Genomic DNA, 27,099 nt, shown 5'->3' on the forward strand with positions numbered 1-27,099 from the left:
ATAAAGACTAAGACCAAATCAAAAATGCCTGCCAAAATGAACACTGCATACATTTGTTTTAATTTCTTAGTAGTTATTACTAATTAAAAAAAATGGACGAATAAATTTGATATTCAATGTCGGCTTTTCCACCCCTAAAAATACACATTTCGTTGATCAGTTCTTTTTACATTTAATATTTAAGTAAAGATTAAAATAAAGTGCTTTCATTTTACATGTTCAATACTAAAATTATTTTAAAATATTTAAAATTTACTGGGGCAGAATTTTATTAGCTTATTTGTACTTTTATTTGATTTGTCTGCTTTGTGCACCACTAGTAATGACAAATGAGGGTGAATAGAATTTCATAAAGATTTTTACATTTTATTCATTTTTTTATAAATACTATGGAAGTCAAAGGCTAAACGCAACTTTTTGGTTACCAGCATTCTTCAAATGATCTTCCTTTGTGTTCAACAGAAGAATGAAATTCATATAGGTTTGAAACAACATGAGTTTGATTAAATGATGACAATTTTCATTTTTGGCTGAACTTTAAGATATGAAAGGTATTTTGATTAAATCCGTGTCAGTCTCTCCCAAAGAATGCAGCTGATTTATTCTAATAGCATAGTGCATAAGGCCTGTATCAGACTCATTTTCATTTGCAGGGGTTAAACTGGTTGCTCTGCTGAAGATGAGATCAGCTCAGTCCCTTATTAGCATTTAACATTTCTTCAGTACAGAAATGGGCCAGTCTCGCTTGAGTATGCGCGTCATGTATTGAGCGGGCACAGAGCACGTGTCCACGCTCCTCGAGACTCGCTGATGAATTTCACATCGGACACCATCTGCTGAGAGGCAGAGATCCAGCCACTGAGAATGATAATGAGACGCCAGCCTGTTTTAGCACGCGGCCACAGGAAATCAAACGCTGGGCTGTCATGAGCAGATCCAGACAGACTGCTGGGCTGGTTTTGGGGAGAATTCTGTGGTCATATGTTTTACACTGATGTGCTGAAACAGTCATAGCAGGAGTACTGTGCTTTACAGCTGCTTTCTGTGCAGCACAAAGTCTGGCTTTGTTTAATTATAACCAAATGCACCGTGTAGGGCTGACGTATTTCAACACGTTTTCAGTGCTTGACAAGCCAATACTTGAGTGATTAGCAGATGTTGCTGTTAATTGGTTCTGTCGAACTAGTTAAGCAAATGTTTTGTTTTTTGCAAGCTTATGCTCCGTTTACCCCTGTATGTTTCCCTTCAGTAATTTTAGACAAACATTGCGTCTACTTTTTGCATTCTGGTGGAATGACCTCCAACTCAATCCAAGCAGCGGAGTCCTTAGCCATCTTTAAGAAATGCTACAAAACGCATCTCTTCCATCTTCATTTGACCCTCTTGCACTCTATTCTATTTCTGTTCTAACTACTTGTTTTCTTTAAAAAGAAAAAAAAAAACCCAGCTTGTTTTTTTTTATTTATTCAAAAAAATGACCCTCTAACACTAGTGTTCCCTATTCTTTTTCTGTTCTATCTACTTGTTTTTCTTTTATTTAATGTGAAAAAACCCTTGCTATGTGTACTGTGTTAGGCTAACCAAGACTTGTTACAGCACTTATGTTACAGGCTACACATTTTTCTGTTGTCCTCATTTGTAAGTCACTTTGGATAAAAGTGTCTGATGAATGACTAAATGTAAATGCAAATGTACTTTATATCGCTAGACCTCTGAATAAAGGCAGCAGCTCACTTGCCATTCCTGGTCATGGTATCATCTCAATATTGTACAATATTACACCATTTAGCATTAGCCTTGTGTTTGTTGAATCAAATGGAGAAAATCAAATATTAATTTCCTTCCATCTTGACATTATCGCTGTCACTGATTTCCAAGCACAAGAGTGTGTGTTCATGTAGGACGTCGTCCACAGATCCAGTTTCAGCTGAAGAGTGTAAATTTCCATGAGGCCCAAAAGCGCTGTGTGATTAAAAGAAAGATTTTATTACTTGAAGATACGAGTGAATATATGAAATGTAACAAATGAAAGAACTTATTTGACTGCTGGTTGAAATGTTGCTGAGTTTGGGTGATTTTTCTCATCGTGGAGTTGATGATATTTGATGATTTAGTCAGAGTTTGAGTTTCTGGGCTGAAGGAAGAGTCCTGTTGACTCGATCACGTTCTCTCCTTTGACACTCAGATGTGAATGAGAGTTTCGATCTGTTTCGTTCATCATGCTTTCAACAGGATGAGGTGACGGTCCATAACTTCAGAAATCTAGATCTGATCAGACAGTAGTTTGCAAATCTAACTGGCAATAAACCAACGCAGAGCTCATGCTCTTCTGTTCAAATGAACCCTCATTAAACTGGAAAAAGAGCCACTGAGTTGCTTATATAACAGACTGCCCTTTGTCTTGTAGGTGACCACAGTGGACAGGTTCCAGGGTCAACAGAACGATTACATCATCCTCTCGCTGGTCCGCACCAAAGCCGTAGGACATTTGAGGTGAGCACTTCCTGTGGCTGTTTAATTATTATTAAAATATGTAGTTTAAAGTAACAAAAGTCACTTTAAAATGACAAAAGTTACTTATTTAAAACCATCTAATTCTGGTTTAAAAATGTGGTTAAATGTTGCAAAAGTAATTCGTCATTTTTCTTAGTTTTTGTTGTTTTTAAATATGTCCATATTCATTTTTAGTTCAGTTTTATTAAGTTAAACTAAATGAGATTGGGATGTGTTGCCTTGGAAACTAGCTGAAATTAAATTTGTTATATTTTATTTTAGTTTAAGTTATGAAAATGTTTTTATGGTTTTACTTGATAACCTTAATAACCATGAACAAAATAAATCACTTTTCAAATTGACTAAGGCATATTTAAAGCTATTGTTTAAAATATTAGCTACACATAACAATTAAATAGTTCATTAATTAATCATTTCTAAAATGTTACCCTTTTTTTAAATATAAATATTAAATGTTAAAAATTTAAAGTTTTTTATTATTATTTCAGCTAGTTAAAATTTCTCATTTTCGTTTAGTTTAAGTTCAAGGACTGCAATATCTAAAATTAAAAATTAATAAAAAATAAATTCTATATTGACATGTCAAAACAATAAAATGACTAAAACTTTAAAACTGAAGTGTAAACATAAAATATAAAAGTCAAATCAACAACAAAAAAAAACTACAATAGTGTTACAATAACACTGATCCACAGATCTGTTTGTGAAAAATGTTCTCGGAAGTAACTGATGTTTTCTGTCTCCCTTCTTCCTCTTTAATCAGAGATGTGCGGCGTCTGGTTGTGGCCATGTCTCGTGCGAGGCTCGGCCTCTACATATTTGCTCGAGTGTCTCTTTTCCAGAACTGCTATGAGCTGACGCCAGCCTTTAGCCAGCTGACCGCCCGACCTCTGCAGCTGCACATCCGGCCCCATGAATACTACAGCTCTGTGAGTACAGCCGGCACGTCACTTCTCAAGATGGCTCGCCTTGTGTCTGGGCTCTCGGCTTGATGGAGAAATTGGGATTTTTGCAATAGTTTCAAAAATCAATCAGTTGCAATAGAGTATATTAGTGCCTCCCAGAGAAAATGTAAAAAAATAAAATAAAATCAAGTTATAGGTGAATTGTGCTGTTTCTGCACTGCTGGTGTCACCTAGCAGAACTGCAAAAATAAAGCATATTTTCGAACAGCTTTTGCAAACACTCATCTTGCACTTTTTATTCTTACTGTTTTATCTGGGGTCTGACAGTAAAGAGCTAATATGTGGTGAAAACTTGAGTTTAGCTTTACCGTATCGATTGAAACCCAAACTTTCTATCAAATTTCTCCATCTTGTAAAAGCCCCACCAGTGTTTGCTGCTGCTTTACCTTGTTGACTGTCTATACTGGAAATGGAAAAAAGTGATTTGAGAAATATTAAACTACTCACAGTTGTTTATTGTATCTAGCTATATTTTAAGTTTGCTGCAAAATATAAATAAATATAAAAAAATTGGACAGGTGCTTGATGAGTTTGTGTTCCTTACAAAGCTCTTTTGACATGGTTTGTTCACCCTGACTTGTTGAATGTTGTAATTTTCTGTACAGCATCCTGGGTAATATAGTATTTCAGCTGTTAAACAATGATTTAAAAATAAGTTGAGATAATCAACTAGGGCTGTCACTAACGATTATTTTTGTAATTGAGCAATCGGTTGATTATTTTGACGATTAATTGAGTAATTGGATCCTTTTTTGTGGTAATAAATATAGACTTAAGTGAATAATAGACTAAAAAATGACTTAAAATACATATATAATAGCAATGAGGCAATAATAATTGGTTCAAATAAAATATCCAAACCAAATAATACGGTTTTATTGAACAAAACTGCTCAAATATATACTAATGTAAATGCAGCATATATTCACAATGGCACTATGCTTTATTATGATTTTTAAATGGTTTTAATATTTCGTGCAGCCTTAGAAAATGGACTAATAATAATGCTTTTCATGGGTTCTCATCTGTGGAATGTGCTACTCCCGGTATTTTGCCGGTGAATCGACTCGGGGCAAAATGCAGTCGAGGATTTAATCGAGGAATCATAACAGCCCTAATCTGTACTGATCTGTACAAAAACATTTACAATCAAAGCTCTCAGTAGGTCTGTCGTTAAAGGTTTATAAGTTTGTTAAAAATCTGTTTCTGTATGGAGCAAATGAAAGGAATTTTTACTTCCTGAACCTGACTGTTGTGCTGTATAGATGCCATCTAACTAAGACATAGTGTCTCCTGCAGCTTTAAAACATGAGTAGCTGGAGCTATTTGTGTTTGGCGAGACATCTGTTTTTGTGAATTTAATCTTTATATCATCACTTGGTTTGAATTATATCAGTCTCTCTCAGGAAAAAACATATATGTTGGCACATTGTTTTAAATTTGAGTCTTGTGACAGATTCTCGAAAGAGAATTTTAGTTTCCTGGAAAACTGTGCTGAAGCCTCTCTCCTCTTCTCTCTCCCTCCATCCATCCAGACGGAGGAGCGATCCGCCCAGCCTGATCAGGTGGTCAAGGACATGCCGGAGATGGCTAACCTGGTTTACAACATGTACATGCACATGATTCAGAGCATGCAGCAGCACAGACAAGTAAGTGTGCTCATGTTTGCAGAGACATTTCTGACCTTTAAACAGCTCAGACATGTGAGGAACTATACTTGAATAGAGCACAAATTGGTGTCACATGACTTTAAGCAATAAAAATGTATTTGTTTTCTGTCTTGTATATGACGAAAAATGATCCAATGTGTTGCAGAGTGAGTTAACTCCTGCTGAGTGATTCGATCTTATTTTGATTTTATGTGTTTGATTTGATCTGTTTTAAGCCCCAAACAGACCAATTTTGGTAATTTATATAGCAAAATTTGCAATAGAAAATAAAGCAGCTCATATAATATTTTGTTTGACCTCCTGAGGTTATCAGACAACATTCTTTAAAGGTTAAGCACTGGCTGACACTTAAAAAAAAAAATAAATAAATATTTAATTTAGTAAGAGCTTCAAGCCTGATTTTGTAGCATTTGTGAAAATTACACACTGCAGGTGAGCACGAGTATGACATTCTGATGGAAATAATCGGCTGGTCTGTTGTAGTTTGGATGTCTTGTTTTGACCGTCAGAGCTTCATGCTAATTAAACTGGTGCTTCGCTTCACTCATTGGCTGAATTCTCATGCGATGGAGCTGTGCTTCTTAATGCTGTAAAATTTTCTGCCATGGACAAAGTAAGGTCCCAATAGGACCTTTTGGGTTTTGAGCCCAGTTTGGGTCAGTTTTTGTACAGTGTAACTCAATTTTCAGTTGGCAGTTCATAAAAAATGTAATTGTTATAGATATTATTTTGTTTTGATTTTAACAGATTTTTGTATGATGCCCAGTAGTGCTTCTAACTTTGTGTAAAGAACTAACTGGGATAACCGCTGTATTTCTGCATTTTTTACTGCCAGAGAATGAATTTGCATTTTCATTCAGCTCATCTGCTGTTTTTGTTCTAACCAATTAAATGTATAACATAAGCATAATCAATGACTATTTAAATATGAGGTTTATATAAACTTTTTATTTTTGTCAAATTTTCTATTAATTGCACTGTAAAGTTTTCAAAATATAGTTTTTACACTCATTTTATGGTTTAGAATGTTTATATAGACGTTAGTGTTGTTTCAAAGCAGTAAATGAGTAGAAAAAATAATTAATTTAATTGTATGAGTCATGTTTTATTAAGAGGACAAAATATTACTGATGCAGGTGAATGCACTGCAAGTTAACAATGAGATGCTGAAAAATTAAGATGCATCTCAAATTGTAACTCAAAGGAATCACACTGGGGATCTTTTCTTTCAATCGGTGGAGGGTCTGATTCACGGCATACTGATTGATTTACTGCTTCTCTTTCTGCAGCAGCAGCTCCTGGATCCTCCTCGTCAGCTGCTGAATTCAGAGGAGCCCATGGAGGCCGATGAAGAGCGTCCCGAGACTCAAAGTCAGAGTGAAGAGCAGCAGCCAACAGCTGCTGAGAAAGAGGAGGGACAGACGAAGACAGAGGACCGGAATGATGAGGAAGAGCAGGATCATTCTAAAATGCCTGAACACCCAGGCAGAGACAGCGACAGCGGCGACAGCGATGAGGAAGGAGAGGCCTAAAGAACCTCATTCACCTACAGATGTTTTTGTTGTTTTTTTTTAGAATATTACTTTTTACGAACATTGAGTGTTGAATGTTCATTCATCTTTTGTAAGAGGACTTTTGTAATAAAAATTAATTAAAAATGCACTCTTTAAGTCATGCCTTTTATTCGTTTATCTAACACACCATATTCTTCCCCTAAAAATCTTATTGTTTTGTATCCCAATAGCCAGATTTCCATTAGATACTGTCATTCAAATGTCATTTTAATATTGTTGAAATGTTGTAATATTTTGAATTAGATCCTTTTATGTTCATTTTACTTGTAAAGTTTTAGTAATATGTATTTATTTTTTTACATATAGTTTCCAAGGTTTTAGTAAATTTAAGAAATGTTGCCTTAGCAACTACCTGAAATAAAATTAGTTTACATTTAAATTTTATTTGCTTTAGTGTTCATTTTAAGTAATGATTTTTTTTTAGTACTTTAACAAATGAGAATTTTTATTTTTAGCCGATGGTAATATCCCTGTCCTGTAAACGGTGAACTTGAGCACATATCTTGAGTGTGGATCACATGAATGTGTTGGTTGTGTAACTCGTGAAAGACGTCTTTCTCCAGCTGTCCTGAGCGCTGCCAGAGCTGTGACTGACTGCTGGACGCTCCGCTTCATCAGGGTCTCTGGTGTCTGTCAGCAGGAACTCCAGGAAACATTAACAGATCTTTCAAGAAGAATTTATTACGCAACTCAACAGTCGCTCCCAGTAAGTCCTTTCATTTTCATAAGTTCAAGACTAGCAGTGTTTGGTCAGTAACACAACAGGATGAGCTAAATGTGATTTAACCTTTAAGGCGGATTTATTGAGTGTTTTATGTTTCATCAGCTTGCAGAATGGGTTTTGTAAATGGTCTCATTAATAGCAGGACATTTGAAACAAAAGCACACAAGATTGCGCCACTCCAGAGCAGAATGTTAACACAGCAGCATGAGACTGATGGTGTGATTTCCTCAATCCAGCCGTGGCTTTTACTGGCAGTTATTGTAGTAGACAGACCGCACGCTGATCACATGCCTTCTGCTTTGTCAATTTTGTCATTTTATGAACTTTTTTTAAATGCCATTAAACCCATTAAATGCCCTGTTGTTGTTTTCTTTTCCTTTGGAAGCTCACATTTTCAATGGCATTGCTGTAAAAAAAATAATAAAGTGTAAAAATGGCATTACTCTCAATTAAATATCAAAATGAGGGGAGTGGGGTAAGATGTGCCACTTTTTGCTCATAGTCATTAAAGCGAAGAGAAATCACATGAAGGTAAAACTTGTACCTAAATATATTTCATGTGTGTCTGTAATCAGCTGAAATTATTCTAAAGTTTGCTGCAAACTCATGACAAAAAAAAAAAAAAAATGGAAGAAAATGTTGAACAAACAAATTCATTATGTAAACACTAAAATAAGGTTCAACTTGAACAAACAATAAAAAATGCTTCTGCAGTATTTATTAATCTCAAGTAATGTTAATTTCAACATTTACTAACACATTTTTAAAATCCTAAATTGTGTAATTAGTTAATGCAATGTGAACTAACTATTTTCATTCAACAAATTAACAGATGAAATACTGCATTATTATTGCACTTGCTCATCAGTGTTGCAGGAAATGTTGTGAGGCCTGATGTAGTTTGTGATCATTCCCTTTGAAAGCTGGTTTCTCCATCCAGCGCTCTCTCAGATGCTCTGAAGGAATTTGGCCACCTCTTCAAAAATTTTCTGTGAAATCGCAATGAGATTTACATCCAGATGTACTCAACCTCAGGCCATCGAAGTTGAAGTTTGAAATGTAGCATTCCATCACTGTCTAAGTGAATGGGTGCCGTCAGAATGAGAGTCCAAACAGCTGATAAAAACATCAAGTAATCCACACCACTCCAGTCCATCAGTTAACATCTGGAGAAGACAAAAGCTGCATGTTTGTAAGAAATAAATAAACTGAGACAATTTTAACTTAAAATCGTTGTTCTGGACAAAATATGAGTCCAGAGTCCATAATAACACTTCCTCCAGTGAAAAAGTCCATCTCCTGTTGTCTCATCAAAATCCAGCCACATATTTGTTTAGAGCTGTTTTAGTTTGTAAACGCTGCTTGATCTGTGCAGATTTCTCTCCTGATTCAGACCAGAACACTTTTTCACTGGAGGAAGTGTCATTATGGACTCTGGACTCATATTTTGTCCAGAAACACCGGTTTTAAGTTAAAAATGTCTCGATGGATTGGTTTGTTACAAACATGCAGCTTTTGTCTTCTCAAGATGTTAACTGATGGACTGGAGTGGTGTGGATTATTGTGATGTTTTTATCAGCTGTTTGGACTCTCATTCTGACGGCACCCATTCACTGCAGAGCATCCATTGCTGAGACACTGATGCAGAGACACATTTCTACAAACCTGATGAAGAAACGCTCTGAGGCCATCCAAAGGGTAGATGAATTTGTGTAGATTTCTACAAATGTTCATTTTCCGGGTGAACTGTTCCTTTAAGGGAGTGATGTATCTGATCTCACTCTCTCCTAATTACTGCTCTCATTAGCACTAGAACTCTATTGCAGTGATGTATTAATATTCTGAAGGCAGGAGTGTGTTTGCATCCTAATTAAAACCCAAATTCTTCCTCTGGAGAACAGCGCTGCTTGGTAGAGTTTATGCACTGACTTTAGGGCAAAAAAATAGTGCGTGAATGAAATGTTAAAAAGCTGTGTTTCGTGTTCCTGCAGCGGAGGATGTCGTGTGGCTCGTGTTTCTGGGGTATCGTCTGGCTGCTGGTGCTGCTGGTTTTCGGCTGGCCCTTGAGCATTATGCTGGGGGGTCTGTACGGCCTCATCGCCCCTCTCACCGTCTGCGTGGGTCTGGACCGGCTGGCCGACCTGCTGATGGAGGGGGCCAATCTGGGCCGAAAGTGTGCCCAGAACATGCGGCATGGCAAAGCGCTGTGCTGAGACTAATAGCGAAGAAGAGTGCTCAATATCCACATCTCTTCACTTCAGCTGTATTAATAATCAACACGAACTGTTTTTGACAGTTTACTGTGCCTTTGATTCTCTGTGACTAGAACATGACGCTTTCTTGCTTCCTCTCTGTATCTCTTTCTCAGGCTGTTTGAATATGAAAAATTTGAACAATTTTCTGGTACTGAACTTTTGAGTTCACAATGTTGAAACGCATGAGTAAACTTCTTTACAAGAAGAGTTTGTTAACCTCTCTTCTCTAGAGACTTCATGAGACCACCACCTGGAGACCTTTGCGCGGTCCAGGACGCAAGATGCAGTGCTTCAAAACCAGCCGCTGAGTCTCCATACAGGCCACAAAACAGTCCATTTCAGGTCAAGAAAGTGCAGAAGTAAAAGTTTGTATCAATGTATTATTGTGGATTGTTTAAATCGATTTGTCTGATAGAAAAGCAATCTGTACTGTCATGTCAAATACCTATATTTAGAACTGCAACATTCACATTATTCTCACAGATTAATGATTAAACTGATTTTCAGCTCCGTGTACTGCAGCATTATACTTTTTTGTTACTTGAAATAAACAAACTCATATATATATATATATATATATATACACACAGTTGTGCTCAAAATTATTCATAGCCTTCTTTGATCATATTTACCAAGGGTGTGAAAATAACTGCATTGTTTATCCATTTGATCTTTCATTCAAAAATTAGAAAAAAAACTAACCTTTAATTTAAGCAAACAAAAAGTAAAAGTGGGGGAAAATCACACTATAAAATGAATATTTTTCTCTAGTACACAATGGCCACAATTATTGATACCCCTAAAAAATTCTTATGATTGAAATATCTCTGAAGTATATTCCCATTCATATTTGGGTTTTTATCACTCCAGTGTGATTATGAATATGAAATTATCCAGCCATGTCTTCCTGTTTCACAGAAATATAAATATGAGGGGAAACAAAGCCCAAATTCCCTTAATCATCCATCGCAATGAGAAAAACCAAAGAATATATTTCTATTGGGCAGCAAAAGATCAAGTTTCACAAAATTGTCAAACAGCACCTACATCAGCACATGTTGTTTGGGAGGGTTTCAAGAACAATTCTCCTCGCTCATCCAAAAACAATCTCCAGCATATTCAGTTATCAGACACGACTGGAACTCCAAATGGGACTGGCTTCTATGGTCAGATCAGCTTTTTAGCAGCAAACACTCAAGATGTGTTTGGTGAACACAGCGATAAAAAGTACCCCATGTGTACAATGAAATATAATGCTGTATTTTTGTTGTTGTGGGCCTATATTTCTGCTGGAGGTCCTGGACATCTTGTTTAGACACATGGCATCATGGATTCTATCAAATACCAACAGATAAAAAATCAAAAAGTGACTGACTCTGTTAGAAATCTTATAATGGGCCATTTTTTAATCTTCCAACCATACAATAATCCAAACACAAACCTCAAAAACAACACAAAAATGGGTCACTGAGCATAAAACCAAGCATCTGCTGGTCATTCCAGTCCTCTGACCTGAACCCTGTAGAACATGAGTGAACTGAAGAGAAGAAGCAGCAACATGGAGCTGTGAATCTAAAGGGTCTGGAGTGATTCTGGATGAAGGAATGGTCTCTGAACTTATCAAGCATCATTGGTGAATACTCAGAGCTCTTATCTTGGAAAAAGGATAAGGATAATAAGCAACTAGTTAATAGTGAGAATTGATCCCTAAACTAAAGTGTTACCAAAATTAAATTTGTTTTTCTTAAGTTTGATATGTAAGTCCTGAGTGATGCTCTGAGGGCAGGTTGTTTTAGGAGTGATGATTAAATAGTACATTTGTGTTGAGAATAATAATCATCTCTGATGAATATTAAAGTGGAAATGTTTCTATTTTTAAATCTGCTGGCAGGTTAAGGGACATGTTTAGTCTCATGTCTGAAGAATCAGAGCTCGCTTTCATCCGTAGGTTCAGGATATGAGAGGAAATGTGAGTTCACACGGGATTGTGCTGAGTTTGTATGGAGGCAGTAACTGAAGACTGACTGTGGTGTCAGATTAGAGAGACATCAGGAACCGTCAGGAACTGCAGATCCATGCAGTGTAACCAGAGAAACCTTCAGATCCCTAGCAGCTCATTCAGTGCTGCCCTCTGCAGGACCAGAGTCACACCTGACAGCCTATCCGTCCGTCTGTCCGTCTATCTGTCTGTCCGTCTATCTGTCTGTCTGTCTGTCTGTCATTCTATCTATCTGTCTGTCGATCTATCTCTCTATCTATCTATCTGTCTGTCTGTCTGTCTGTCTGTCTATGTATCTGTCTATCTGTTTATCTATCTATCTATCTATCTCTCTCGTTCTGTCATTCTGTCTACTATCTATCGTTCTATCCTCGTTAATGCTGTGATGACCGCACAAGTCCCAGTTCCTCTGTCTGTTCACAGCCTCTCTCTCTCTCTCTCTCTCTCTGTGTGTCTTTCTCTCTTTTCCTCCCAGCAGTCCTGAGGGGAACCTTCACCAGCCAAAATTGCCTGGTTTTAATTTCAAGTTTGTGCTGGCAGCACGGGCCATACGCACAGGGCTGCCTCGCATCGTGCGGTGGAGGAAGCACATTCGACAGCCGCTGTGGTTGGACTCGGCCTCTAAATATTTCATTTGTGTGTGAGATCAAGGATGGAAAAAGGCCTGAATGCCTCGCTGTGCTTCTGCCATATGTGATGAACCCCACACTGCTTTTCTCATTTAACCCTCACACGTACAGAACAACCCTCCTGACTGAGTGAGTGTGGATTCATGTCCAATTTTCTTAAAAAATATTCTGAAGTTTGCTATTGCATCAGTATTATTCAGCAATAATTGTTTGAAAAAGACTAGCATTTTGGTGTATTTGTAAAATGTGATTTACTGACACTGATATATGAACAAAGCAAATCACTCAGAATTGAGGGAATAACAATGTAATACTTTTTTTCTTAGCTAGTAGCATATTGATCTAGTTCAGCACCATTTTTCGTGCACAGTCAGTTGTTTCATTGAATATTCTAGGCAGATTCATGATGTGAGCAGCCTGTTCTCTCTCGTGCTGAGCTGTTCATCTCTCCCTCTTCCTGATGTCAGAATGGGACCGGTGTTGAAACCTGACATTTTTATTTTATTAAGGAAGAACGTAATCTCCAGTCTTCTTGGACTGGTCTAGTTTTGCCAGCTTTGTACAAAGATTTGTTTTTTTCTTTATGCACACTTTATGCATTATTGGCATCGACAATGAAATCAATGTTGTTCAGCCATCAGCATGCCAACAGTGTGCATTTGGGGTGAGAATATCTGTTTGTGTGTATAGTGGGAGAGTGTTTAGGAAAACAGTTATTATTTTTGCTGTGTCACTTGTACTTGTAGCCTTCGCTTGAACCTGTTTCACTCGGGTAATATGGTGTCTCTTTCTTTCCTACTAAAATCACTCAATAAATGAATGAAACTGATGGAAGGTCATTTAAAATAGCTTCATCTCAAAAGCTACCAATACAACATTTTTAGCAGATGCTATTACCACAGTTACAAAATAAAATGCGTATATCGTACATTAGCCAAATGCCCTTTAACTAACCACTTTGTCTTCAAAAAGTATCCTTGTGTTATAAAATGAAGACATAAAATGTTGTGACACACAAAGTATCCTATCAATGCAAATGGCATTTATTTTAAAGATATCAAGCATACTATCAAGACTTGTGGTGATAAAAAATTGATAAAGTGTTATAAAATGAAGACATAAAATATTGTGACACTGTGTGGTTGTCAAAGTGAACAAATATCTTCGGGGACACTGTAGTCCCTTAAAATAGTCAAACTGCAAAAAAAAAGATGGTTTGGCGGATCTGCGCATGTTCGATGGGCGGGGCCAAAAGTGTCTTTACTTAAACAGAGAATCAGCTGACACTTTCACCTCTCTGTGTCCAGAGCCCCAGCGCTGTTTTACACTGCTGCTTCATGTGAACAGGGCGGAGCTGAAGGTCCTCACTGTACTCAAGGACATTTGCGCTCCAACAGCTGTGTCGTCTTTCAAAATACACAGCAACAAGTATGAGCCTCTCAAGTCCCCCCAAATAAAAAAAGGTGGAGGTCACCTACGCTCTCCTCACCATGACATGAGTTCAGCATCACCGGACCGAATCCGGCTTCATTCCCCGCGTATGAACATCATCGCACATATGAAATCCGCGCGTTTTGGCAGCTCGAGATAAAGCCCCATATGACGCAGCAGGGCTCTCCACGGCACTGATGCCATATTAAAGCCCGCCGCCCTCCACCCACACCATCAATCTGATGTGGAGATCGAAGATAGGAGGGCTCACATGACTCCACTCCAGACTGGAAGACGAGGAGAAGTGTGGCATCTTCCAGCATCAGCACTGCCACAGCTGGCGCAGCTCATAACGGCGGACAGCAAGAGGAAATATTCACGCTTTTCCCTGGATTTGGAGCAAAGTCTGCGGATGAGCAGCGATGGGGGAATGGACCATACTAGAGAGGCTCTTGGAGGCTGCTGTCCAGCAGCACTCCACTATGATCGGAAGGTAAGAGCTAATGTCAGTGCATCTGACGCCGAGATTCAGCTCGATTTTGGGGGGAAAAAATACGTTTTTATCCCTTCCAACGGGCGTAGTCGCCCATTTCACCCTTTAAAATACAGCATATAACATAAAGATAACAAACAAAGATGACCTACCAAAAAAAAATATTTGCGTAGTACACATGAAAAATATAATGCAACTGAATTGTGAAGGCGACTGTTTCAGCACTGGACAGCACGCTTTAGTTTAAACGACACTGAACTGGCCTTATATTGACAGCTTTATTTTTTTATTATGTATTTTAATATTTTTGCTTCATTTAAAGCCACGTTTGAACGCAGAGCGATGCTTCTTGCCAGGTGTGCACAAAAAAAGGCGTTACCGCCTATTACACCTTCAAATACCGTAGAAAATCAAATAAAATCAAAAAACATGTAGACAACGCATTTGTAAAATATTGCGTTATTGAACCACAGTGAAATGTGACTGAAATGCATCGTTCATTGGTTGCGAACGCACCTGTATATATTCGGCTCCCTAATAACCCACTATCAATACTTATACATTTATTTGTGTTAGTTTATTTTATTGCTCTATTTGAAGCCACCTTTTGAGGCAAAGTGATGCTTTCTGCCAACTGTGCGCAATGTTTCTCACAAAATGAAGGGAAACATATGCCAATTACGTCGTGTCTGTATATGTAAAACATAAAGCATCATGTTTTAAGTGAAACTAAAATAAAAGCATTCAGTGATTGAGAATGCACCACATTTTTAGCGCTGGGCACCATCCTACCCTTAATAGTGAACTTTTCCTATTTATTTGTGTTTGTTTTGTATTTCATTTAAAGCAATGTAGGGAGGTGTGATGCTTTGTGAAACACCTTGCTCAAATTCGCAAAAATACAGTATCAAACCTGATATACCAAGTACTATCTGCATAATCCACATGCAACATGCAGCATTCAGTGAGAGCGAAATGAAGCGCAGCCCGGTTTCAGCACCGGACAGCTCCCTGCAGCTCAGGCTCCTATATTGACACATTTATTTTTCTGTGTGCTTGTTCTTTAGGATCCTGCTCACTGTGGTGGTGATCTTCCGGATCCTAATCGTAGCTATAGTGGGAGAGACAGTGTATGATGACGAGCAGACCATGTTTGTCTGTAACGCCTTGCAGCCGGGCTGCAACCAGGCATGCTACGACAAAGCGTTCCCCATATCTCACATCAGATATTGGGTTTTCCAAATCATAATGGTCTGCACGCCGAGTCTCTGCTTCATCACGTACTCGGTCCATCAGTCGGCCAAGCAAAAGGAGAGACGTTACTCCACCGCCACCGTCCTCCTCGCGCTGGATAATAAGGAGCAGGATTCCCTGAAACGAGAGGAGGCCAAGAACCAGAAGATCAAGAACACCATCATGAACGGAGTACTGCAGAACACGGAGAACTCCACCAAAGAAGCCGAGCCCGACTGTCTGGAGGCCAAAGAAATGACCAGCTCGGGCACGAAACCGGGCAAGTCCAAAATGCGGCGGCAGGAGGGCATTTCCAGGTTTTACATCATTCAGGTGGTGTTCAGAAACGCTCTGGAAATCGGCTTTCTGGTGGGCCAGTATTTCTTGTACGGATTCAACGTGCCCGCCGTGTACGAGTGCGATCGATACCCGTGCATCAAGGAGGTGGAGTGTTACGTGTCCAGACCCACGGAGAAAACCGTGTTCCTCGTCTTCATGTTCGCGGTCAGTGGCTTTTGCGTGGTCCTCAATCTGGCCGAGCTCAATCACTTGGGCTGGAGGAAGATCAAAACGGCCGTGAGGGGCGTGAGGGCCCGCAGGAAGTCCATCTACGAGATCCGGAACAAGGATTTGCCCCGGATGAGTATGCCCAATTTCGGCCGCACTCAGTCCAGTGACTCCGCCTACGTGTAACGGGTTCGTAACGAGAACCCAAAGCCCACGCCGCCGAGATCGAGACCGTGGACGAGTCCCGTCGCCACGTAAGGTTCATTGCAAGAACACGGGGTAGGACTTTTTTGTTACTGTTTTAAAGACTCCATTGGCAACTGTGGACGACAAACACGTTTGTAAAGCGGTTCACTACTGAATAATGCAACTTTTTAGCAACGTTTGTACTCTGAGACGTACACAAAGAGCAAATGCTGATAGCTGAATGCGTATTGCCTCTCTAAAAGCTGCGGTGACACTTGACATGTCCGTGTTGCACACAATGCATGCTATATGATTCATTACGGTAAACTACAAGCGGCTCCACGACAACTGCTGTGACATGAGCACTGACATGTGAAGTGTGACCGAACCAGCTGCTCTACTGTACTTGAAGGGAGTAAATGCGTCTTGCACTAAAAAGTGAACATGATGCTGACATAATATCGCACATCGGGAGAGTCTCGACACACCATTCATGTATCAAACACTATCGCTTCTGCTAGGGTTTCTTTCTTTTTGTTTGCCTGTACCGCACCATTGACCTTAACGTAGGCTATGTGATGAGCTCCACTGCAAATCTGCTGTCGTGTCCTTGTGTGTGTGTGTGTGTGTGTGTGTGCGTGAGCAGGGGTGAATTTGCTGCAAACGCTTAAAGTCTGTGATGATTTCCTTAATTTCAACACCAAAGCGCCCTCTGCTTTCATTTGTGACGTGTTTTTTCGCGCTTAAGTGTAATCAAGTGCCATACTTGTATATAAATATATGCATATATACATATAAAATCTATTCTGAAGAATATAACCATATCCATAAAGCAGATTTATTGCTTGAATTATGCTTACTGCGTCCAGACTTGCTTTAGCTCTATTTGCTGTAAATGAACTGAAAATGGCATAATGCATTCTTCCTTCTCTTTCGTTTGGAAAAAAAGGCCAGGTGGAAATAAAGTGCTGGTCTTGTTCTACACAGGATAGACGTCTTTTCTCGCTAACAAATGACAGAACAGTGTTTCAGCAATGTTTTGTGCTCTGGCGCTGGTTTTTCACCCAGCACTTCCAGCAATATTTGTAAGTCGAGTAGTTTGTTTTGGGATTCATGTACTATTAAGTGAAAATCCCACGCCTGCTGTATCTCTTCCACTCTCGATGACAATGCAAGCGTGTTCAAGCAGGCGTGTGCTTTCATTTTAAACTGGTTTAAGGCTTTGTTCAGAAACAAAGTCTGGTGCATTATTGTTTAACTTCTGATCGTTAAGATGTCATTTTGTTTCTCCTCTTTGAATGGTTCTTTATGATTATGCCACCATATATTTATTACAAGCAAATGCTTGCACAGAGAGGAGATGTTCTCTGCATTTCTGAGCTTGAAGGGAAAGTATTGCATGCTTAAGAACTTATATTCAAGAGAATCCGGACAATTTCAGGGGATGAAATCTCTGCGGCATTTGCTCGAGTATTGATATGTCACCCCACCCCCCTACAGACTCTTAAGAACTGACATGTCTTGAAGGTCACTGAGGATAAAGAACAGTTTGTGACAGACCGTCTCAGATCAAACCTGACGGGATGACCCCTGGGAGGATGGACATTTGGTGTTATGAAAAGGGGCGGGCGGTGGGGAAGGGAACAAAATGGCTTGGCTGTACGGTGCAATCTTCCCTTTTCTCTCAGTAATTCCTCTCTCCTTGGATAAGCATTCCAGGACTCCTGAGATTTTTACAACTTTGTGGTCCTTACTGAGAAACGAAAGACCAGAGCCGAAGGACTGTACTGGATCTGACAGAGCAAAGCTTTAATAAAACATGAACTGGTATCTCTCTTGCCTTATATGTACTGCAGTCTCTCCTCCCTCCCTCCCCTCACCGTCTCTCATTCTCTCCCGTGCATTTTCTGCAAGAGCCGACCTGGTGTTTTTACAGCTCCTCCTAAATGACAAAATGATTGGGTTATGTATGAATGTAATTCTGCATGCTGTGATGTGTCATACATCATGCGAGAGGTCAGGCGATGCGGTCGCTTTCACGTGTGCTGCAAACCCACAGACGGAGAGACTCTTGAGATGCATTGTGCACGCTGAGATGTCTCCACTGCAGTTAAAACCAACAAAAAATGTCTTGTTTGCAGGCCTGAGATGACCAAACACGTTAGCATGGGATGCCATTACTGCAGGTACACAAATCAAGAGATCCGTAGGGTGATTTTTTTCTGTTTTTAGGAGGCGATTCTCCCCGGAGCTTCATCATCTGAGAGCAAACGACGGTATGAGCGTGTAATGTCGCAGTACCTCATATACATTGTAATTTTATCCTGATCGATTTGCATATTGATAAAAAGGGCCTTGCATGTAGTGAACGCAGAAAACGCCGGGCTGTTCCTTTCTGAGCCTCCAGTCCTTGTGGTTTTGAGGATGGTACATGTGTAAACTGAATGAAATGAAGATGGATGATATACTGTGAATTAAATCCACTTCTTTACAAAGATGGTGATGAAAGTGATGGGCCTGATCTTTTGTTTTCTTGCCGTGCGCGCACACACGCGCACGCACACACACACACACACACACACACTCATGCCGCTCCTCTGAGATTTCATTGAACCGCAGTGTCCTGGAAGGGCTGCGCAGAAACTCTGCAATGCACAACTGCTCTCACCTGCACATCACTGAACATGGGCATTGGAAATCTCTTCAGTGTGTACACATTGTGTATGTGTGTGTGCGTGTGTGTATATTAGTTTGGATGTACTAAAGTAGCACAAATATCAAAGAATGATCTTATTTAAGGACTGTTAACCAGGGGGATGAGTCCGTATATTATTAGTGTATATTAGTGTTTGTCAAAGTATTGTGTAATTCATTTGATGTTGATAGATTTCCAAAGTAAACACAAAGAGCTATAAATAAAAAGAAATGTCTTATTTAAAATACACGCCCATCTTATTATCGTTCATTTGTTAATTAATGAAAAATATTTCTGAATGTATTTTTGATTATCATTGATAAGGTCTGGAAGTCATGACTAGAATTGTTATTAGGATTTCTCAGTCAAAATGATCTGTATTTCTGTATTTTATTATGGGAGATTTTGCATGTATAAAAACAGACAAATTATTGTATAACATGAACATGTAATTAGATATGACAATGTCCCTTTGTTCACTTTATTAGTTAAAATGTTTCTCACTCTTAAAAAAAAAGGTCCTTTACCGATGGTTCAGCGAAGAACCTTTAACATCCATGAAATCTTTCCATTCCACAAAAGCTTCTTTAAAGTGGAAAAGGATCTTTAGATAATTATAATGTTCTTCACTAAACATTTTTTTAAATTAAATTCTTTCCGAAGAACCAATCACTGAAAGGTTCTTTGGGGAACCAAAAACAGTTATTCTTTGGCATCTCTGTGGAAAAAGAAAACCCTTTTGGAACCTTTATTTTTAAGAGTGGTTTTAATGAGAAAAGGTTATGTAAAAATACCCCAAAATGACTGACACATAGTATGATAAGCACTATAATCCAAATAAGCCAAAGGCCACAAAATATATGCAACACAAAGGTGTTGGTTGATGTTTTATCCTTGTCAGAACATGATAAAAACACATTTTTATTATATGGATTGGTCCGGGATCACAGCTTCATGGCTTAAACTGGCTACATCTGACTCTAGTGTGATGAAAGTAATTACTCTGAGAGCTTCAACACACACACACACACACACACACACACACACACACACACACCTGCACAGTGGTGATGCCTGTCAGTCTGTGCTAAAGTAGCAATGGAAACATTTCATTAAGTGAAAACTATATAGGTTATGGCTGTTGTGGTATCTTCATCTGAGCAATTAAATCCCATAATGCTCTAATGATTGATTGTGATCAAACCCAATGACCGGTAAAAGATGCACACTAATACTGTAATTAACATGTAATACTGAAAATTAAGCTGATAGTTTCCAATTAGAGCCTGCCGAATTGACAAATCAATAATTTCCTTTGGTCGACAACAAATTACAAAGATAACATTAGCGCAATCTCTCTCTCTCTCTCTCTCTCCCTGCTGTCAGGTGAGGCGAGCAGCCCTCTTAGCCAAGTCCAATTGTTCCTGATAAATGTATACGATACGCACCATTTGCAAGCCAATAAAATTCACTGGATGACCAACCCTAATCACTAAAAAAGCTGTTCTTTGTCTAACGAGATTAGAGCCGGCCAAACAGACTGAGCAAGTGAAAAAAAGAAAGTGGTCATGGCAAATGGAAGAGAAAATGGGAAAAGAGGTAAAGAAATAATACGTATATGAGTTTGTATTGTACAGAGAGAAGCCAGCTTGAAGAAGACACCTGGCATTTTGTCGCTGGTTGACACAGGGTTCATTTATGGTTAAGAGCTGGATTCTGTCACAAAAATGGGAATCACTTTATAGTAAGAGTATTTAACTTCTATGTACTCACATTTAAAATAAACAATAGATACAATTTTGTGTAGACAGGTTTTTACATTGTACTAATATTTTGAAAAGACCTGCACGTAAAATTACATCTGTAATTGATTTCTGTAGTTATCTATAATTACAATGTCAACCCTACCTCTACACTAGCTCTTGAACCTAACCGAACCACCAAACCTTTGACATAAGTATATAGCCAAGTAGTTAAAGACACCTAATAAACTGGGACTCAAAAATGTAACATAAATGTTTGTCCTGCTGAGTTTATTGATTTTGTAAAGACATTAAAAGAATAAAACTTGTCAAGGTTATAATCTTGTAATGTCAAAAAATGATCCCCCTATCTAAAAAAAAATAAATAAAATTGGTTACAAAAATAATTTAAAGGGACATTTAAAATACATTAATGTGAGTTAATGTGGTATTCTGCAGTTGTTAACTTAAAGAGCTATTTCTACCGCTTTAACCTATAAAAGGTTTTGTTGGTATAAATTCATGAATATAGGTTTATTAAGTGATGTTAAATAATATTTTTGAGTAAAACCAATAAAATCTGGGATTTTAGATGGTACTGTCATAGGATACCTTTTTTTTTCACTGTAATAGAGATGGAATCCAGGTTTTAATAGAAGTTTTGGAAGCTTGTGATAAATGATGATAAGTGTGAGTGACAGGTTAACACAGTATATTATTATTATTTAATCACTCAAAATTCACAGTTCGATCACTGAATTATTACATTTGCACCACAACTATTGCCAACCATCCTATAGACACTGAGTGTATGTTTCGTACCATGGAATGTAACCTTTCATGAACTGTAAACTTGTAAGCTGAATTATTGTACAATTTGCACCCTACTTATCAATGAGATGTTTCTTTAGGTCTACTACACCTTCTCTCTATGACTTATCATCTATTTTGCACAATGAACAATGAATTTTGATCGCATGAAAACACTAGAACAGGCCTTCTTCATCATTGTATGGGGCTTTTCCTGTAACAACGGCAAAGTAGTCAGCTGACAAAAAAGATTCTTAATGTTTTTTTTTAGATTAACATAAGTTCTGTATTTCCCTTGCTTTATATATATATATATATATATATATATGTGTATATATATATATGCATCCTAGGTGTATATGACTTTCTTCTTTTGACTTTTTTGATCAAATAAAGAGCGTGTATCCATAATAAACCGTACATCGCATGGCTCCAGGGGGTGAATAAAGGCCTCCCTTAGCGAATCCATGTTTTTTTTTGTAAGAAATATATCCATATTTAAAATGTTCTTCTGCTGACTGTCAAACATGCAAGCCGTTCTGGACGGATGACGTGGGATGTATGCATCGCGCACGCGGCTGTGAAATATGCTAGTCCTGCTTACAGGAGCAAAGGAAGCAAAGTTTCCTTACTTTAGCAAAGGAAAACCAGTCTCCTCTTGGCTTATAGCGAAATCGAATGACTTGCAAGTTTGACAGTCAGCAGAAGTGAGAGAGAAGTATTTATAACATTTTAAATATGGATATTTTTCTTACTAAAACGCATGGATTTGCTACAGGAGGCCTTTATTCACCCCCCAGAGCCGTTAGGCATGTTTTATTACGGATGCACGCTCTTTGTTTGATGTCTTTCGGACTGTTGAACAAAAACACCCGCCTACTCCCATTAAAACGCTTGGAAGAGCAAGGATAATTTTTAATATAACTCCGATTGGATTTCTCTGAAAGAAGAAAGTCATATAGACCTAAGAGTAAAACATGGGCTAATTTTCATTTTTGGGTGAACTGACCCTTTAATGAACCATTCTGATGTCATCACAGTTGAGCACAACAGTCTGGATGGAAGTGAAGTGGTTCTGGAAGTAAAAATTAAACAAAGACAATTACACATAAAACTCTCAACACAGACCCACCATATGAGCTCTGAGGTTGTTCAGTGGTGATAGAAGCTTCTGTAAAACCTAGTTTAAAAAAAAAAAATCCTGTTTAGCAGTCAAATTCTTACACAGAAATACAGAGTCCACAATCCTGGAGAGAGATCCACCCTCAGTGTTAACAGGAATGCAAATAATGGAAAAAGGGCTTAGCAGTGCTTTCTCACTGCCATCAAACACTCCAAATGACATAATAATGTGGGTCTTCTTGCATTCACAAACTAATATTTAAGCATACAACTGAACATTACGTAATTGATCTTGAGCTGTGTCACTGCTTCACAGAGGTCGTGGTGTTGTGATGCTCAGATGGAAACTGCACTGAGCTCTGAGTCTCAACTGGCTGCAAGCTGGTCTCTCTCCGAGCGAGCTCTGCAGTCACATGATGCTGAGGAACAGCTGCAGCGGGACGGGACGGAGCGGGGATGTCCTCTGCAGCGCTGCAGGGGTGTGAGAGGAGACGCTGGGTGTGACTGCATGCATCACTCAGGGTGTGGACCGCATGGATTTGGAATATGTTTCTTACTTCTTAGATTCTTACTACAAATTTAAAAACAAAAATCTCACTGAATTTTGAATTGATTTAGTCATTTTTTAAGCTTTAATATGCAATGTTGCATGCGTTTTTATGTTAAAATACTTATAATGAATAATACTTCATTTCAACATTTAAAAAAATTAAAAGTTGTATCTGTTATATAATATTAATATTATAATATTATCTGTTAATATTATGCACTTAGTTTGAACTAACATGAACAAGCAATGAAAAACAGCTTTTTTAATAACTAACATTAACTTATAACTTATAGACTAATAAATGCTATAAAACGCATATTGATCATTGTTAGTTTATTTTAGTCAATGCATTAATTAATGTTAACAAATGAGACCTTACTGTAAAATGTTATTACGTTATTTATATGACAAATGTATTGCCCATTGTTGGTTAATATTAGTTAATGCTTAATCCAAAATGAACTAAATACCTTATGATAAAGTGTTACCAAAAAATTTATTATTATTATTTATTTAATTCTGACAGTGTCACTAACATTTAAAACAGTCGCTGTCTCCCTGCATTTCCCTTTATAAGCCAGAAATATTTGAAGATATGTTGCTGGGCTTGATTGTTTCCTCAGAGGAAAGCTAATAGGTGTCCAGTTTGGCACAGCAGTTTATGGCACTGAACGCACTCCCCTCCTCTGGTATTGGATTGTGTTTTATGGTGTGATTCATTTCCCATCAGGCCTCCCTCCTCCTCTGGTTCAGGCTAGAATTTATGCAGGCCGCATCCCAGCGGCGGCGCTATCAATCACCCACAGCCCAGCACAGCACAGCACAGCACAGCACAGCACAGCACAGCACAGCACAGCACAGCCACATTCAACAAGAGCTACGCTACGCTACGCTAACCCTCTGAACGCCTGACGCCACAAACACTTCTTTTACATACATTCTTTTAAGCAAATGATTATTTCCGGCATGGATTTCCCCTGAGGACGCTGCGCACATCTGTGCCACAACCGCCATGAATATTTGAGAGAAAATGATCACTCGCTTTTGTCATTTTTGTTGCTTACCTTTGAAAAATGATTATTATCTTGACACAAATGTTGAAAATGTATAAATATAGTATACCTTATTTTGAAATGAATTACATGAATATAAATAAAAGATTCAGAGTATTTTTATATAATTGAAAACAGCCACAGGAGTCATGTTTCCTTCCAGCAGCTCTTCTATAAAGCAGGGAAACGTTGACCTGCCTACACTTGTCTACATACAGTAAGCTCTTTTACATTATTAAATAAACCAGCTATGACTTGAATTTTATGACTTTAGAGCTAAGCATGAAACAGACTGTGAAGACATAAATGAAACACATTACTTTAAACAGACTAAATAAATAAAGAAGTGAATTAACATAACATAACAACACACAACTGTTTAAAATCTATATTTTATATGCACAAATTATTTCTTTGACATGTTATAATAAATAAAAAGTACAGGCCGCCAAACATGTCAGGGTTTATTTTGCGATAATGACAGCTGACTGTACTTTATGCCTTATATTTTCCTTTAAAGTGTCCCTATTATGTATTTTTGGTCCAAAGGAGGGGTTTGGGAAAATGAATCGTTGAGGGAATCGTTTGGGAGTCGTTGAGCAAGTAAGGTAAAAAGAAATGCATATTATAAGACAATAAAAGTGTTTTTTGACCTTGCATGCATGTCAACCTGTTGTTGGGGACTCCCAAAAACAAAATATGAACCTTTCATAACCCATAATAGGGGCACATTAAAACATCATTTTGATGAGTCAAGCACACTACTAGTTAGTAAAAGTAATATTTACAGTGTAAAATTACAGTAACAGTTAATTTTATGCATGTACAGAACACATTAAAGGCAGTATAAAAAAATCGTATGTGAATATTCAAGTAATCTATCATTTTTTTGTTGACTGGGGAAAATTTCACAATGAGAATTTGACAAAAATGTGCTTAATTTTCATGAAACATAAATCTAGCACAATAATGTAATATCCTTGAAAGATTTTAATGTTGGGACTTTTTAATAATCAAATATTTAAACGTGATTAATTTGATCATTAATTAATCGGTTGGACACTTTGTTCTTGAGGAAATGAGTCAAACACACTACAAGTCAGTAAAAGTATTTGTTTACTATGAGGTGTTGTTTTACAGTATTATTATAATTACTACTATTATTATAAAATTACAGTAACTAAGTAAGTAAATAATTTGTATCACTACATTTTAAAAGGCAGTGCAAAATTTATTATGAATCTTCAAATAATGCAAAATTATTGCATTATTTGAGAAAAGAGAGAATTTTACAATAATGAGAATTTGAAAGGAAAACATGCTTAGTTTTCATGAAATGTATAAATCTGGTGCAATAATGTGATGTTTGGCGACTTTTCTCAACAAATATTCATATATGTGATTAGTTTGATTTATTTTCTCAATAATCAGTTGATATGACACTTTGTTCCCTGCAGGTTTCTTGACATCCAGAAACATACTTCTGAACAAGTGTATTCATATTCTGCTTGTCTAAAAGTTCTCTTGCTGCACTTCCTCTCTTTCCTGTCATAACCATAAAGAATTATGCTTTTAGAGCCCTGATCACATCCCCATAATGCAGCGTGTCAGTGTCTGTATTTCCTCGACTCATCCCTTCTATGAAGCTGCTGAGTCATGTGGTCATCTCACAAACTCCACAGCTCAGGCTGACAGTCCCAAAAAACACAGATTACTGAACCTACATCTAAGCCACAGTATATCGCACCAGCTCCCAGTCAGCACCGCTGCTATTTAGGGCTCAACATTGTGCTGTTCTGCCTTTATACGTTCATACACATATCACTAGTGAACAGAGTACTTCATTTCCTGAAAGACTTTTCTGAGGCAAATCCGAACAAATGCACCAGCATTAAAACTTGAAAGCATATTTCGAAAGTATATTTCAAAAATGCATTTCAGCCCCATGAGAATCAATGATGTTGACGTCAAACCTGATATGATAAATCTTGACAAATGAGATTTGACACACAAAGCTATTGTACTTTGTGAAATCTTGCTATATAGCACACAAGTAGTTCATTTTGTTATTTTAGTTTGACTGTCACAATGAAGAGAAATAGGCAAACTAGACGTTTTTCAAAACAACATTTTGTGTTCCATGTAACAAAGAAAGTCATGGAAAGGCACTGTAAATGTAATACAAAGTAAACGTTGACTGAATTTTGATTGTTAAATGAACTGTTCCTTTTACATTAGAAATGGATTGGCTATGAAGCCAGTAAATAAATATGTTTGCTTCTCCAGTTAGCAGCTACTGAGTATCTTTGTTCAGACCTCTGCGTCTTTGACTGACGGATCGCAGCAGTACAAATACTGGAATGCCTCTTAAACCAGAAATATGATGTTCTTTGATTTCACTAGATGATGGAAATGTTATGGATATTATAATGAACATATTGTACTGTTCTACTTCAGTGTAACACAAGATGTCCACTGTGAAGCTGCAGTGAATGCCACATACACACAGTACAAGAGCAAACAATTCAGTGTTCCTTCAGTTCACTTCAGTAGCTGCGCACATTCAGCATCTGTATGAAGACAAAATGACTGCAGGACAAGGTACATGCCAAGGCTTAACACTTAGTATTAGGAGTTTGTCCAAATCACTAACCCTATATATAAGCAATAATAACTGCATGCTATGAATCATTATGTAAGCATTAGTAAATAGTCAGTTCATCCTTAATAAAGCATTGTCCCAACATTAATAGTCATTAGTAAGCAGTTTATAAATACAGCTATAAACGCCTTGTTCTTGATTTATAAGCATATCTATTATAAAGGAGATTTAAAGGCTCAGTTGTCTTCCTAACAGAAAAAAAATAAACAAACACAACACAGAGGGATACAGAACTCAGAAATATTTATTTCAAGATGAAAAAAAAAAAAAATGAAACAAAACAAAA

The 27,099-nt window shown here is 37.8% G+C and overlaps 2 protein-coding genes across 2 annotated transcripts in view; both read left to right on the plus strand.

The window, feature by feature from the left end:
- aqr (aquarius intron-binding spliceosomal factor) overlaps positions 1-7,044 on the plus strand; it is a 50,857-nt gene extending 43,813 nt beyond the window's left edge. The window contains exons 32-35 of the mRNA XM_058749119.1: positions 2,408-2,493; positions 3,278-3,443; positions 5,015-5,128; positions 6,439-7,044. Of these exons, the coding sequence (XP_058605102.1) occupies positions 2,408-2,493; positions 3,278-3,443; positions 5,015-5,128; positions 6,439-6,681 (609 nt within the window). The 3' untranslated portion in view covers positions 6,682-7,044. The remainder of the gene's footprint in view (positions 1-2,407; positions 2,494-3,277; positions 3,444-5,014; positions 5,129-6,438) is intronic.
- A 6,608-nt stretch (positions 7,045-13,652) lies between these two features.
- LOC131522760 (gap junction delta-2 protein-like) lies at positions 13,653-19,847 on the plus strand. The gene is made up of 2 exons (XM_058748451.1): positions 13,653-14,254; positions 15,322-19,847. Exons 1-2 carry the CDS (start codon positions 14,184-14,186, stop codon positions 16,178-16,180), a joined length of 930 nt encoding a protein of 309 aa, XP_058604434.1. The 5' UTR covers positions 13,653-14,183; the 3' UTR covers positions 16,181-19,847.
- Positions 19,848-27,099: the final 7,252 nt, after the last annotated feature.

This window comes from Onychostoma macrolepis, chromosome 17, assembly GCF_012432095.1.
Source record: "Onychostoma macrolepis isolate SWU-2019 chromosome 17, ASM1243209v1, whole genome shotgun sequence".
Classification (NCBI taxonomy): domain Eukaryota; kingdom Metazoa; phylum Chordata; class Actinopteri; order Cypriniformes; family Cyprinidae; genus Onychostoma; species Onychostoma macrolepis.

Excerpts from the sequence above, each read along its gene's own strand:
- LOC131522760 (XM_058748451.1), top strand. The coding sequence starts at position 14,184 with ATGGGGGAATGGACCATACTAGAGAGGCTCTTGGAGGCTGCTGTCCAG. Across the intron at positions 14,255-15,321 it reads CACTCCACTATGATCGGAAG|GATCCTGCTCACTGTGGTGG; the intron begins GTAAGAGCTAAT and ends CTTGTTCTTTAG.